The sequence below is a fragment of the Oreochromis niloticus genome, linkage group LG2 (assembly GCF_001858045.2).
Source record: "Oreochromis niloticus isolate F11D_XX linkage group LG2, O_niloticus_UMD_NMBU, whole genome shotgun sequence".
NCBI lineage: Eukaryota > Metazoa > Chordata > Actinopteri > Cichliformes > Cichlidae > Oreochromis > Oreochromis niloticus.
Window position 1 is genome coordinate 18,336,180 of NC_031966.2, and position 13,473 is coordinate 18,349,652.

Genomic DNA, 13,473 nt, shown 5'->3' on the forward strand with positions numbered 1-13,473 from the left:
TTATTTAGGAGTTGAAACTGTTTTGTTTCCAACAGACTTTCAGTGTCATCAAATAATGGTGCTTACACCTAAGACACCTAAAATTGCATGTTTGAGTTCTGTAGAAAAAGAACTGAATGTGATGTTGCACAACTTAAGGTTATTTCTGTCCTCTCACAGACCTGAAATTAACTATTTTTATTAATGTTATTAACCAGAGTCTTTTCCATACAGTTTTGTAATGACAAATTCCAAACTGCCAGTGAATGAGTTTGCAGAATAGACTGGTTGTCATGGTGTTTTAGTTCTTTCTTTGTGTTTATTTTAAGTTCGAACACCACTAATGGTAATTTTAAAGATAAAAGGTGGGTATTGTACATGCACTTAAGCTCGAAACAAACCATGAATTACCGACAGGAACTAAAAACCAATGTGGACTATTGACTCAAATTAAGTATTGTGAACTTTTCCACCACAGCACTAACCAGAAAGCCAAAGAACCTGCAGGAGCAATCTCACACAGTCGCAGTGACACTTTCAAAAACAAATGCTATGGTGAGCCAGACGGCTGAGAGAAATAAATGGGTACATACACGATTATTAAGCACGCCAAGAGCTGTATAAAGTTCTAGGTTGTCCATATTTGAGTAGCTTCAGTTACTGTTTTATTTAATGCATGCAAAAATCATCAGCAACAACAGACAGACTTTCCACAATAAAATCTTGCCTTGCCTGACACAAAATGTATACATAGAAAGGCATGTTTGAGTGTTTTGTGTTGTAATAATCAACTTGAATTCATAATGTGGCATTTTTAAAGGTGCTTAGTTTGTTATGTCACTAGACTGAAAGTTTGTAAAAAATTATTTATGAGCAAAGTTTTCAGTGAAGTAAGAGATTTTGAAATGAGCAATATTTGCATTTTTATAGACTGTGACGATTTCTCGGATGGAGGAACAGAAGTAATGCAATGCAGTATGTCTTAAAACATGCCTCGAACCGACCTATGCCTTTGCTTCATTCCCACTTTCTTTCTGTATGTGCACAAGTGCAAATTATTTTCATTTTATAGGGCTGATTCTTTTGTTATGCTGCTATTCAGTCAGCTCAGCTCTTGTTTGCTAAACCTGTTTTTTGTTTCAGACCCATGACGGGAAAAAAGCAGAGAGAAGGTACTTGAACTCTGTTTGATCCTTCAGACAATAATACAGAAAAAAATACAAATTGTACCAACATGGTGTACCTACACACATACATTTATCGCCTACAAACTCTATGTCCTCCAACTAGGAATGATTTGAGTGAAACATCACAGTATTTTTCATCCCAGTGTAGTATGTAATTTATTTAACAGAGGGTTTGTGTTTCAGCTTGAAATCTTTTGTGGTTCTTCACCTTTGAAATGGAAAAAGGCAGGGAGGAGAGACATCTGCCTTGCTTTTAATGGGTATCACAAATGTTTCAGTAATTCCACTCCATCTGAAACTTCCCTCCCCTTCAGCACCCTCCCAAATTATAGCAATGGAATGAAGCTGAGACTCTTTGCCTTACAGAGCCTTAGTGTTTTCCCCAGCTAAGAGGATCGGAAAGATTCATCCTGTGGCTTTGCATCATGGAGGGTAGCAGTCAATCCAGCAGTCAACAGCTTCTGTGGAAAGATGTGAGTCAGATTTCTTCCTGTTATTGATTTATAGCAATTAATTGATTACATTTAATCAATTATTGAGTTTTTTTTAACCCATGTAGAATTTAAGCTCTCTAAAGTCCAAAGAAAAGTTTTATTAGTGACTTTAAAAAAGAAATATAATCATTCAGATTTAAGTTTCCTTTTTTCTTTTTCTTTTTTTATTCAAGAAGTGTGGCTTGATCTCTTGCTGAGTGATGAGAGTTTTGCCCTGAATATTAAATTTTTCATCTAAATCTTTTTGGATTGGCTTTTCACCTTGGCTTTCTTCTTTTATTTCCACTCTCATATGTAGTCTCATCTGGACCATTTTATTTGCTTTATATCTATAATATCCTTGCCTCAAATGAAAGGAGCATACAAATATACACCAAGAAATGTCTTTATTTCAGACTTTATTATAAAGGACCAAGACAGGCAGGATTTTCAGCTCTGAGATCTTTCTTCTGCTACTTTTTTTCTCACACACTTAATTTGTTGGAGAGAACTTGCAACAAAAAAATGAGCACAGGGGTAAATACATTCATAGAGGAGTAATATTATATTTTTTTCTGTATGTATGACAAAAGTGAACTCTTTTACCGTGCATCAAAGAAATGATGACATTTTGTTCTGCAGATATTCATGATGAATACACGGTAAGTGAATAGTTATGATTAAAAAAAACTCACCTGTGGCGTCTGACTTGTATTACAGAATTGCTTTAGCAGGAATTAAAATGCTCATATGAGTGTGGCCCAGTGTGATAAACCCCTGCCTCTGCTTGTTGCTTACGTGGGCTACCTTTTTTGTTGTTGTTGTGGGGGTTTTCGCATGAAAGTGCTCACTCTTTGCATGATAACAGCAGGGGGCTCCAGGCACTCTTCCTCACAAAGCTCAAGAGGAATTGCCTGGCTGATTCTGAACTCCTAAACCTTTAAACACTAGTTGGCGGGTGCTGTGCACTCAGACTGCTTACTCTGTCTCCATCCGTGCCTTTATTTCTGTCTGTCTGTCTGTCTTTCAATCCTACATTCTTCCTCTGAGTATTCGATATTCAAAGCACAGGCAGAGAGAGGTTTGTCCTCTTGTTAAGTTTCCACTGCTTATGCAACCTGCCACAGGAGAGCAGACGATTTCAGCCACCGTTTTTTTTTTTTTTTTCTTCCTGAGAAATTTATAGTGCAAGGAATTTCTGGCTCCCTGATAGTAGCCCTCTGTTTTTCATCATGCCCTAGGAATGTACAACACTTGCACCTCACATTTTTGTGGCTACTGTTCCTAATATGTCAAATGAACAGTGGCTATTCAATAATAGCAAAAGTATAATTCAGGTTTATAAGGAGTTATCTTGAATAATGATTTCTGTGTCTTTCCTAAAGTTAAGCTGCTAATGCATTTAGCTACCAGAAATTCAATTCGCCTTCCTGTTAGTCATGCCACATATATCCTGCAATTTAAAATAAGGAAATAAGTCCAGAACAAATGCATTATTTGGAAGAATTGTGGCTAATCTTTTATCAGCATACCAGTCAAAGGTTTAAAAAAAGCCATACCACTGTTATTTTTAAATAATTCCTGCATATTACACAGATGTTAAAATGCTACCTAATCTGCCAGGGTTAAATGCTATAACAACCACAGCCACAATAGAAAAAGAAAGCTGCTTTATCATCATTTAAAAGACAAGATAAGCAGGATTAATTTTGCTAACTGAAGTTGGTTCTTTTTTTTTCCTCTTTTTTTTTGGACATATCTGCTTTTCTGTTGTCCTCTGAGACCTTCAAAAGGGCTCCAGTGTGAATGAGTAGCTTTCATTTTCTCCCTGCCTGAGCTCTGGTGGAACAAAAGCCTGTCTTTATTAATTTGTGGCCTTAAGCTTGGGGAATTGACTACTGCAGGCAGAGTTTTAATTTGAAGAAAAGTTTAATAATTGTAACCTTTCTGTGACATGTGTAGCAATCTGTTCTTCCCTGCGCCTGGCACAGGGATGGCTATATTTTTTTGTCATCAGGATCCTGAGTGGTGGATACATTTTTCGGAGTAGCCAGATGAAATGGCAGCTGTTTGGGTTAAATGCTGTACTGATAAATAGGAAACTGAGACAATGAAATGATAGTGGAAGTAGCAATTTCAGGCATTATAGCAGACAAACTGCTTCAGAAAATAGCTAGTTCTTTGACAAAAAAAAGTTTAATGTGCAAACCGTGTACATAAAAATATTAGAAGGAGAAATCAACTCAAGTCCCAAACGGCCTTTTGCAAGAAATATCCAATTACAGAACTTCAGCTTATGTTATGTACACCTATAATAGCAGGTTAAAGCTAACTGAAAATGAGCAAGGCCAACCTTTACAAAATACAAAGAGTGATCTGGTGATCTCAACAAGCTGCTGCAACTACAATTTTCAGATGTGTTTTCCACCTGTGCTTATTTCCTGAGCACTGCATAAATTACAAATCTCTCGAGGCCCACCTTCAATTTACTAACTGTTGGGATAAGTAGCTGCAGATTTTCAGTCAGTGACTAAAAAAGCATAGTAGGTAATCCACACCACCACATAGACATCTCTTTGATCTGTACACTAAAGCAAACACTCTATCGCATTTAGTCATTACAAGGGGTTAAAGTGGGATTTGGGAGGCGGGGGGGAAACCCTAAGATTGTGTGTAGTGGTGCAGCATGGGAGAAAGAATCACTTAGAAATCATTCACATTGTAATTTGTGCTGTGAGCTCCAGTAGATTTGTGTTCTGTACAGACAGGCTGACCTGTACTGCTGCTCTGAGGTTTCCTGCTCTTTCTGGATTTAGGCAAATTAATTCAGCAAGCTATAAGTTGAATAATAAGGTGGTACATGAATTGTTATTAACTAATTAAACAAATCTAGCATGAGCTAGAAAATTATGCAAAATGTAAATGTCCAGTTCATGAAATAAACCAGCTAATCGTTAAAAAAAAACACTCATCTTGCTCTCCTGTCATCTCTTTCTTGCATTTTCCCTGCCTCTGAGAGTGAAGTTATTACATATTAACTTTTTTTCTCACAAGCTGATGTTACTTCAGCTGTTTGAGATTTAGCATCTAGTTCAATGCTGAAGCACAGTAACCACAACTTTATTGACATCTGCACCATGAAGCATGGCAGGGATAAGAAGAAAAAAGGATTTCCTGAAAGTAGACGAGTCACCATTGAATGGCATTAGTTTATTAATGAGCAAGTCATAAGTTAGTAACTGAGCAGCAGACAAAAAATTAACTTACTCAGCTGTACTATGTATACAATCTGTCTGTCAGATTCAATTACAGATTAACTGAAGGTGCAGGAACGGCATTCCCTTTTTAACCCCCGATCATTAGAGACTGTCTTTCAGCTAGGGCACATTTTGGTTGTTTCAGTCGGTGTGTTCTCCTGCAAAGACATGTTATTTTTTTTTAATACTGTTTTTGACTAGTGTCTGTATTAATATCAAGTAAAATAGGAGGTTATTTTCAGCCTTTTTCATCATTATTCTTTTTTTGTATTATTTATATTATTTGTGGCTTATGTTTTGTATTATCAATGCTTCAGTGAACCTCTGCTCAAACCGGTTTGAGTGGCCAAGTGTAGTGCTGTACATGCTTGGCCGGCCACATGTCGGGGCTCTTTTGTTTAAAAGCTGGATCCAGGAGACCAAAACAGTCACTGACCTTCCAGCCTACTGGATGATGCCCACTGATGTGGACAAGGTCTACACTGAGGTGGACTACAAGACAGACTCGTCCTCAGGTACAGCTAAAAAAAAAAAAGGCACATGGTAAGTGCATCAGTGTAGAGAATTGAATGTCAGGGATATGTGCTGGCCGCACAAGTCCGTGTGGGCACAAGCCCACACTTTCTGACCTGTCACCGTACTTCAGATTTTGCTCACTCACAACCGGGCTGTTTTTCATTTAAGCCATGTGTATTGCCAATGTCCCTACTGCACCTTTGTGACTGTGAGAGCCTCTTACACAGTAACAGAGACAGAGGCAGGTGTGGTGAAAGCTCAGAGATAGGTATTCATCCCCTGTTTGGTGGAAATCAAGAGCTGGAATAATAGCATCTTCAAATACCCATGACATTTGTCCACCACTGTTTCCAGAACAGCTATTGTTAACTGTGAGGAGGGTGTGGGCCACTATTAAAACAGCAATTGCCATCAGATTACCACTGCATAGAAAAACAGACCCATGTTAGACTAAAAGCTTCATTCAAAGAAATTCATGGTATTTCAGGCATTGTTTGAGAAAGGCTGTCTGTTTTATTTAGTACAGTAACAACTCCATTCTGCAGGCCCATTCAGATAACAGCGACTTAAACTGGATGCAGAAGTACTACAGCTGTGCCCAAACACAAACTTGGTCAAAGTGTTGCAACTTTGTAGTTTGGATGCCGACTGAATGTGCTGTGGTTCGTGTCTTACCAGATGTGGACTTTTGGACAGCAGCTCTGTCAGAAGGAAAAGCATTTTTCACCAAGGTTTTTCTACAGTCTCCACAACACCACAGTCTAAGCCTTTAACCAAGTTACAACTGCCTTGCAAAGTGACCAATAAACACAGAATATGAACAAACTGCAGTAGCAAATGTTCTACTTGTGACACCAAAACGTGTGCAATTGAGAGGTTCCATCACCTGTTCACAGGACCCATTTATGCCTCCTGAACAAATGGTTCCAAGCCACATTCAGACTGATGAACTTTTTGTATAGTTTGTGTCTTTTATACTTCTTTTTACCTTTTTTAAATTATTTGCCTCTTCCTTTATTTGAATTGAAGTGGCATTATTAACCTTTCCATGTAATATGTTTTCAGTTAGGTTTTTATTTTTACATACTGCATAGAAGATGTATTAATTTTTTAATGTTTTTCTTTTGTTACATTACTCGTTTACATGTCTCAGACATCTCAACAGTCAGAAGTTGAAGGGTGCTTTGCAACTTTATTTAAACGTGTTGTATATGTACTATATCAACAACTATAAAAAGATTCTTTATATGAAGGTACTATATGTAGCCTCAGTTCTTCAAATGAGTGATGCTTTTACAGCTCTTGGTTGGATTCATGTCCATACATAGAGGAACTTTTTTTAACAATATCTTCATTCTTTTAAGTAAAGCAAAACTCACCAACAAACTCCTCTCAGCTGAAAAATCACCACACTTCCCTTAAAACTCTTGAGGAGAAAAATGGGTTGCCCCAAACTGGACCGCCTGTCGTCTTTTTCTTCATCATGGAAAATTCTGAAAATTATGATGTTTCTAAAGGATAAAATTTCTCAGAATTTGTCAAATAACAGCCAGGTATCATTTAATGATGATGTAACCATTTATAACCTTTTTTTCATGCAAATGATTGGCAGACAGAAACACAAAACTTGGCCATGACAGCGCTGAAAAAGTTGTCTTTGCTCTCAGTGAAGTAAGTCAGCAAACCAGCTGATGGGATCCCAAACTTGTACTACATTGTTGCCATAAACCAGTCACATATTTGCATTTTCTATATTTCATAAGACAATAATAGCTCCATGAATATATTTTCCCCATCCTTTAATATAGAAACACATATGTTGCATAATGCTGTTAATGCAGCATATGCAGGTCACAGTCATTCATATTTTATGTTATGGTTTTTGGTTTCATAACAACACTGGAATATATATTAGCTGTTGCTCAGCACAAATATAATCCCTTCAGGGAAAATCAAAGAATGCCATTCTGACTTGTATGGCCACACTTGTGTTTCCTGCATATGCACCGAATCACTCTCTTTTGTTAGTTCTGCACGCACTATTCCTATGCAGTCCCTCATGTCAAATCCATAATCTGCCAACAAAATCTCCATGTAATATGTTATGAAGAAGGCCACTGTTCTTAGTCACATGTTTGCCAGTGATATGACTTCCACAGCGTTACGATGTGATGTCTCCCTGTAGTGTAATGCCAATAAGAAACATTAGAATGTATGTGTGCTTGTAGTGGAAAAAATCTCTGCTCTAGCTTTCAGATCTGGTGCTTTCTAAATGTAAATTTCAAGACAGTCCACAATAACTGCTACATGATTGTCAAAAGTAATGTCTGTGTAGCAAGTGCACCAGAGTTTCACAGCTGTAGCATCTCTGAAAGCGTTGTTTGAAGCATAATCCAGCATAAGGTGTACAGAGGAGCATCTATAGAGGTAACCTACATAGTTTCCCTAGGGATTAATAAAGTATTCTGATTCTGATTTTTTTTTTTTTTTTTTTTTTTTGGTCCATCTGTGGTAGGCAGAGAAGTGTAAACTTGATCATGTCAGCTGTCAAGAAATACTCTTCATCTACTTCTGGTTGAACTTTTCCTTCAGTATCCTTCTCACTAACAAGTGATTAATTTCAGCCCACCTGTGGCTACATAAACTGTATTCCTGCTGTTCACTGGTGTTGCCCTTTGGTATAACACCCAACTGTGACTTCTGCAAAGATTCATCTGCCTGTGACCTCTGTGCAGCTACATCGGGTGGCATGGCTTCATCCATCTTTGATCTCTGGCCAGCGATGTCTGGTGGCATAGCGGGTGCAGTGTTGTTCCCTGGGAGAGCTTGCTATGTATTTGTCCTCCAGTTAAACCGCTCAGTCTGTGTCGCTTTGATTTCTGTTACGCCAAGGTGCATTTCATCGGCTGGTTTGCTTTAAAAAAAAAAAAAGTATTTATGTAGCTAAACAAAGACCCGGAAAAAACAATCTGTCAGGAAATGTTGCTGAAGTTGATGTTTGATCTTATTACAGCTGCTGCCCACGTTATGTAAAACCTCCATGTTACTCTCTTACTTGCAAAACTTTCTCCATGTTGTTTGCAAGAGCATTTATGGCATTTGATAACAAAATAAGTATTCAACATTCACATTCATTTGGTTTAAGTTGCATAATACAGGCAATACAAAAATATGCAATATATATATACTCATACTGCTCAATTTTTACCATAGTTTTTGTGCCCTAGAATCTCACCATACCTCACAATCCCATTCTCTGTTCTGGTTTTTTGAGCCAAGACAAAATAATAAAATTGTTAACATTTGGAAATAGGAACAGGAAAAAACAACTGCACAGTTAGATCACAGCTTTAGCTTAGCATCTACTGAAAAGTGGAAACTTTCCTGTGTCATACCAGCACCTTTGCAGCCTCAGTTACACAGGCAAAGAGACTGGTCAAAACCCCTGGCAACCTCTGGTTGCTAGGGGAAAATATGTGTTGCTCAAGGTTGCTAGCTGTCACCCTGTGAACTCAAACAGGTTTGCATGGAAGACACTGAAATGTCTGCAAACACTCACCATTTACTCTCAAGTCTGTAGTGAAACTTGAAAACGTGTGACTCAAACCAGAAGTGGAGAATGCTTGTCTTCAACCAAGATGATGGGCTTCACTGCTGCAGCCAACATGTTTCAGTAGACACAACTTTTAGGCTGAAGGCCCACCCACAGTTTCACTACATTTTGCTGAGGAATGGTGGTGTGTGTTTGCAGACAGGTCTGTGTGCGCCATGCGATTTTACTTACCTAGGCCTTTGTTTCTATACCAAAATGACAAATTGATTTGTTATTGTTCAGTTACCATCAGCAGGTGACTAATATTGCTAATATTTGGGGCATTTATAAATGCACCACATTAATAATTTTAAGTTGGTCTTTTGCAGGTTGAGGCTGGAAAAGTGAAGAAGGCGAAGTACCAAACCTACCAGCGAATTGCTCTGATTCTCGCTCTGGTCTTCCTGGTTTTGGCTCTCTGTGTTTTCAGCCTGAGATATCTGTGGGGCCCCAGCCTGGGGAAGGTAAGACTAAATATCATCTCCGTGATATATGCCAGTCATTAGCCTTATTGCCACCATCTGTGGTAAGTGGATTCTTCATGAGAGACAGATGAAAGCCACCCTGAGTTTCCACATCAGGTTACATCAAAGAAAAAAAAAACTATGTGAGAAAGGAAAATGGATGGCCACACAAAAGAGCTCGAGGCAGTCTCTGCAGTCTGTATTGTATTCCAGTAGATTAAAAGATGTGTGGGCTATGGAAAAGACAGCTGTGTTTTGCTCTGCTCGTGTTTTGGCTGTCAGATCTGTAATTTTATGAATTCTTGGCCCAAACCACAAACCACTTTTTACTATTGTAAATGTTGCCCTGTTGCATTTATCTGCTTTCTGCTCACACTGTAAATATGGTCTCACAATGACAAACTGTGATAACTCAAAGCTGACCCTAATTGCTGTTGACCAGAGTGGCTGCAGCAGGACTGAAGCCTCTTGGCAATGTAATTGGGATAAACTCTTGTCCTGGCAATTCATCTTGTAAAATCCAATTCAATCACACTTGATGGAGAATATTTTTACTCTCCTCTTTTCCCCTGATTTTCCCAAGGGGCCAAAAAAGCTAATTTACACGGGCTAGAAGGAAAAGTACAGTACATCAATAATTTCACATCTAGAAATTGGATGCTCTATACATTCTGAGCTCAGCTGGTAACGAGAGAGAATGATTTAAATGAAATGATGGTTAAAAATTAGTACATATTTCAAACCTGAAATCATAAGGCTGCTTTGTGTGAACTCTAAATGCCATGAAATGAAGAGAGGGATGTATAGTCTGCTGCTGTTATACCAACATCTTCGTTGATAGCTAATAAACATTAATTCACAACATCCTCTGCCACTGTTCTTCTATGTCTGCTTCCATTGAGGTACAAATTTCAATTGCAGACAGTCCCTTCTAAGCTCAGGTTAAGCAAGGTTCAGCTACACTTCCTGTAAAGACGGTGTTGTCCACGTTCTCTCCTTTCAACATAGATATGAATCACCTTTGAGCCATCTCCTTTGTCCTTGTTAAATATTTCATGCCGGAGGTAGAGCAGTCATTATTTCCACTTTAATAAGCTGTGATCATTCTCACGTGGCACAAAATGTGTTGATGGTAGAGGTTGCCCAGGCGATGAATATCAAACCTGCGGACCCTGGGTTTTGCTTTAATAGGGTCTGGGGGGAGGCTCATTGTCTGGCCTCCACATCAGGGAGTGAGACAGAGTTACTTCAAAAGAGAGTCACCTGTCTGTCAGATAGGAAGGAAGCTCCCTCAGTCGCAGTGCAACTCAGTTATGTGTTCATAAAAACAAAGCTACAAACATTGCACTGGAAATAAAGAAATTGATTGAAACAGTGGATTGGTGGATGGATTGATTAATTCTCCTGCATCCTCGTAGCAGCCAATGCCTCGCTTCGTGAAAGGGTGTGAGATCATATGCAGCAGGATGCTTTTTGACTCACTAGCTAATCCTGAGCAGTGTCTGGCAGCTATGTGTATAGACCCTGGGCAGCAGAGCACAGCATTAGAAGCCGAGGGGAGGGATCCTAATCTATTTTAGGAAATAGTTGTGTGTGGGAGGGTGGGGAGGTTGTTTTATATGGGGCACAATAAGATCAGCATTCTGGGGATAGCTCAAATTCAGCTTAAGCATAAGGTTTCTATGAGAGTGCCCATTTGAAATACATAGGTTTTGATAGAGACAAATGCTGCACATGCTTGTACATGTAACTCTGGTTCCCCAGCTGCATGCAAATGAGTTCAAATCAACATTGGCTACAGAGTCTGCACATGCACAAAATTCACCTCATATCAAATATTCGTGTTTTACCTCGGGTCCAATTTTGTTTTTATACACCTTGATTGTTTTGTTGTGAGTTAAACATTTTTGTAGATATTAAATGCAGTGATATCACACTCCTCTTGAGTATAATGGAATGCTGAATGGCACTTGCCTTTCGGTGCTCAAGTAACTAGAACATGCATTTGAATCTTGTTTAAACTCAACATTGAGGTGAGCATTATCATGTAGGGTCTATTTACTTCTGTATCGTCTGTACTGCACCTGCACTAGGCAGAAGAATGCATCTACCCACAATAAGAGGCTGACATTCAAGACAGGAAGACAGGTTGTAAACAGTGATGGTGTCCCTCTCAGCTGTGCTGTAATGTAAGCTACCTGCTTCCTTCTTTTGATTCGTTCTGGTTCGCAACTGCTCACAACTGCTATGGGCTATCGGGATGTCTGCTGGAGACAGCAGCTCATAACACCAAACTTTGACAACACACACCAAAACTATTTGAATAGTATGAATAAATAACGCTACAGAGCATAGCAAAAACATCTGTATTTGATTTGGCGACCTCAACTGTCAATAGTAGGTGAATTCAATCCCAAAATCCTCCACAGAGATATAAGATTCCTTCTTACAGGCTCATTTTCCACTAATTAGGAATGTCTTAAAATGTGTTGGCAAAGGTTCCAATCCGAGTTCTTTATCTGCCAAAAAAGATACCAATATATGAAATATCAGATAATTTCTTTCAGTAAATATTAGTAAGTGACACGTCTTATTTTTCACTATGAGCCAAATATCAAAAGATAAATAAAGCCAAATTAAATTATTTTTTAGGAAACTAGAGCCAGATATGTATTTCAGGTGCAAAACAGCGAGAGTAAACGACTTACACGTCAACAAAAAGACAAGCATATGCAACTGTTTGACCACAAATTTGTCCTAATAGCTTCACACTGTGTTAAGTTATCATCAGCTGTTGTGTCAAATATTCAATTAATGTAATTACCCAGTATGGGGGAAAAAAAATTAAATAAAAAGTCTGATTGGACAGTGTCACCAGAAAACAGAAGTTTAATAACTACTCCGTTTTAAAGTGAGTACAAAACACATTTATGAGGAACTCATTAAAAAAAGATAACACTTTAAAAGTGTAAAGCAAAAGATTCACAAGCAGAAAACGAGTTGGTTGAGAAAATTCCTGATGTGGTCTCTTCACAGTTTGAAACCTGTTCTTACTGTTTCCTCCAGCTGTTTTAACAGATCCTGAATACGAGAGGTGCAAAGTAGATGCTCGAATGTCGACAGCTAAAATTATGCTCAAATAAAAACTACGGCGGAGCACATGTTTAAGACATGTTTTTACTTTTTAATAACCTACAGTGAATACGCCACTCTTTGTTGGACACAGCAACAGCTTTGCATTTAACCACCAAAGGAAGCTGAATGGATCTTATTGCTATAATACTGGGTAACGTAACTCCCTCATTACCCAGTATTTTAGAAATGTAACTCCCTCACTGTATGTGCTCAGTCGGTAGTGCAAACTATGTACTTTTATTAAAAAACAAATCCAAAAAGCTACTAAAACACGCATACTTATTACTCAACGCGTATTACATAGATCGCTGACCTTAGCATCGCAATTAGAAGTCAAAACCACAGCACAACTTCAGCCATGAACGCTTGTGTTTTCACAGTTCACCAAAGGATTGTGACCTTTATGTGGTATAAATAACCGCATAAAGGTAATTTGCTCTGTGCATTGTTTTTCAGTATGACATGATAACCACTGGAGAGCTTCTTTTAATTACCTGCAAACATATGTTATTACAGAGGCCTGGGGAAGATACCCTGCTATCATTTTCTCCTGTGCTCCTGTGTGAGCTTGTGTTTGCGATAGAGAGGGAGAGAGAGAGCGAGAGGGCGTGGTTGCGCTTGTCTACATGCGATTGTTTGCGTGTCAGCGTGCACTGTGTGTTTCGGTGTGTAGATTAGGAGCCTCTGCATTCTCTTTTGGCTTACGGCAAAGTTCTGTTTACTATGTGCTCATTATTGTTCTGGGCCACAAGTCTCACTGGGGGATTTTGCCTCCTTGTAAATTAATCCTCTGTTATTACCAGTTTACATCAGCAACTCTGTGAAAATGAAATCTGGCGGTGAATCCAACAGAAAAGTGAGAATAATTTG

At 38.6% G+C, this 13,473-nt stretch overlaps 1 protein-coding gene across 2 annotated transcripts in view; it reads left to right on the top strand.

Moving 5' to 3' along the window:
* The first annotated feature begins 1,407 nt into the window (after positions 1 to 1,407).
* The window catches only part of tnmd (tenomodulin), a 67,880-nt gene continuing 55,814 nt past the window's right edge, over positions 1,408 to 13,473 (top strand). Inside the window, exons 1-2 of one of the 2 annotated variants that reach the window (XM_025910814.1) lie at positions 1,408 to 1,426; positions 1,533 to 1,639. In XM_025910814.1, the coding sequence (XP_025766599.1) occupies positions 1,592 to 1,639 (48 nt within the window). In that variant the 5' untranslated portion in view covers positions 1,408 to 1,426; positions 1,533 to 1,591. Of the gene's footprint in view, positions 1,427 to 1,532; positions 1,640 to 9,333; positions 9,469 to 13,473 lie in introns of those variants that run through there. The other variant, XM_005467384.4, reaches the window with a different exon arrangement.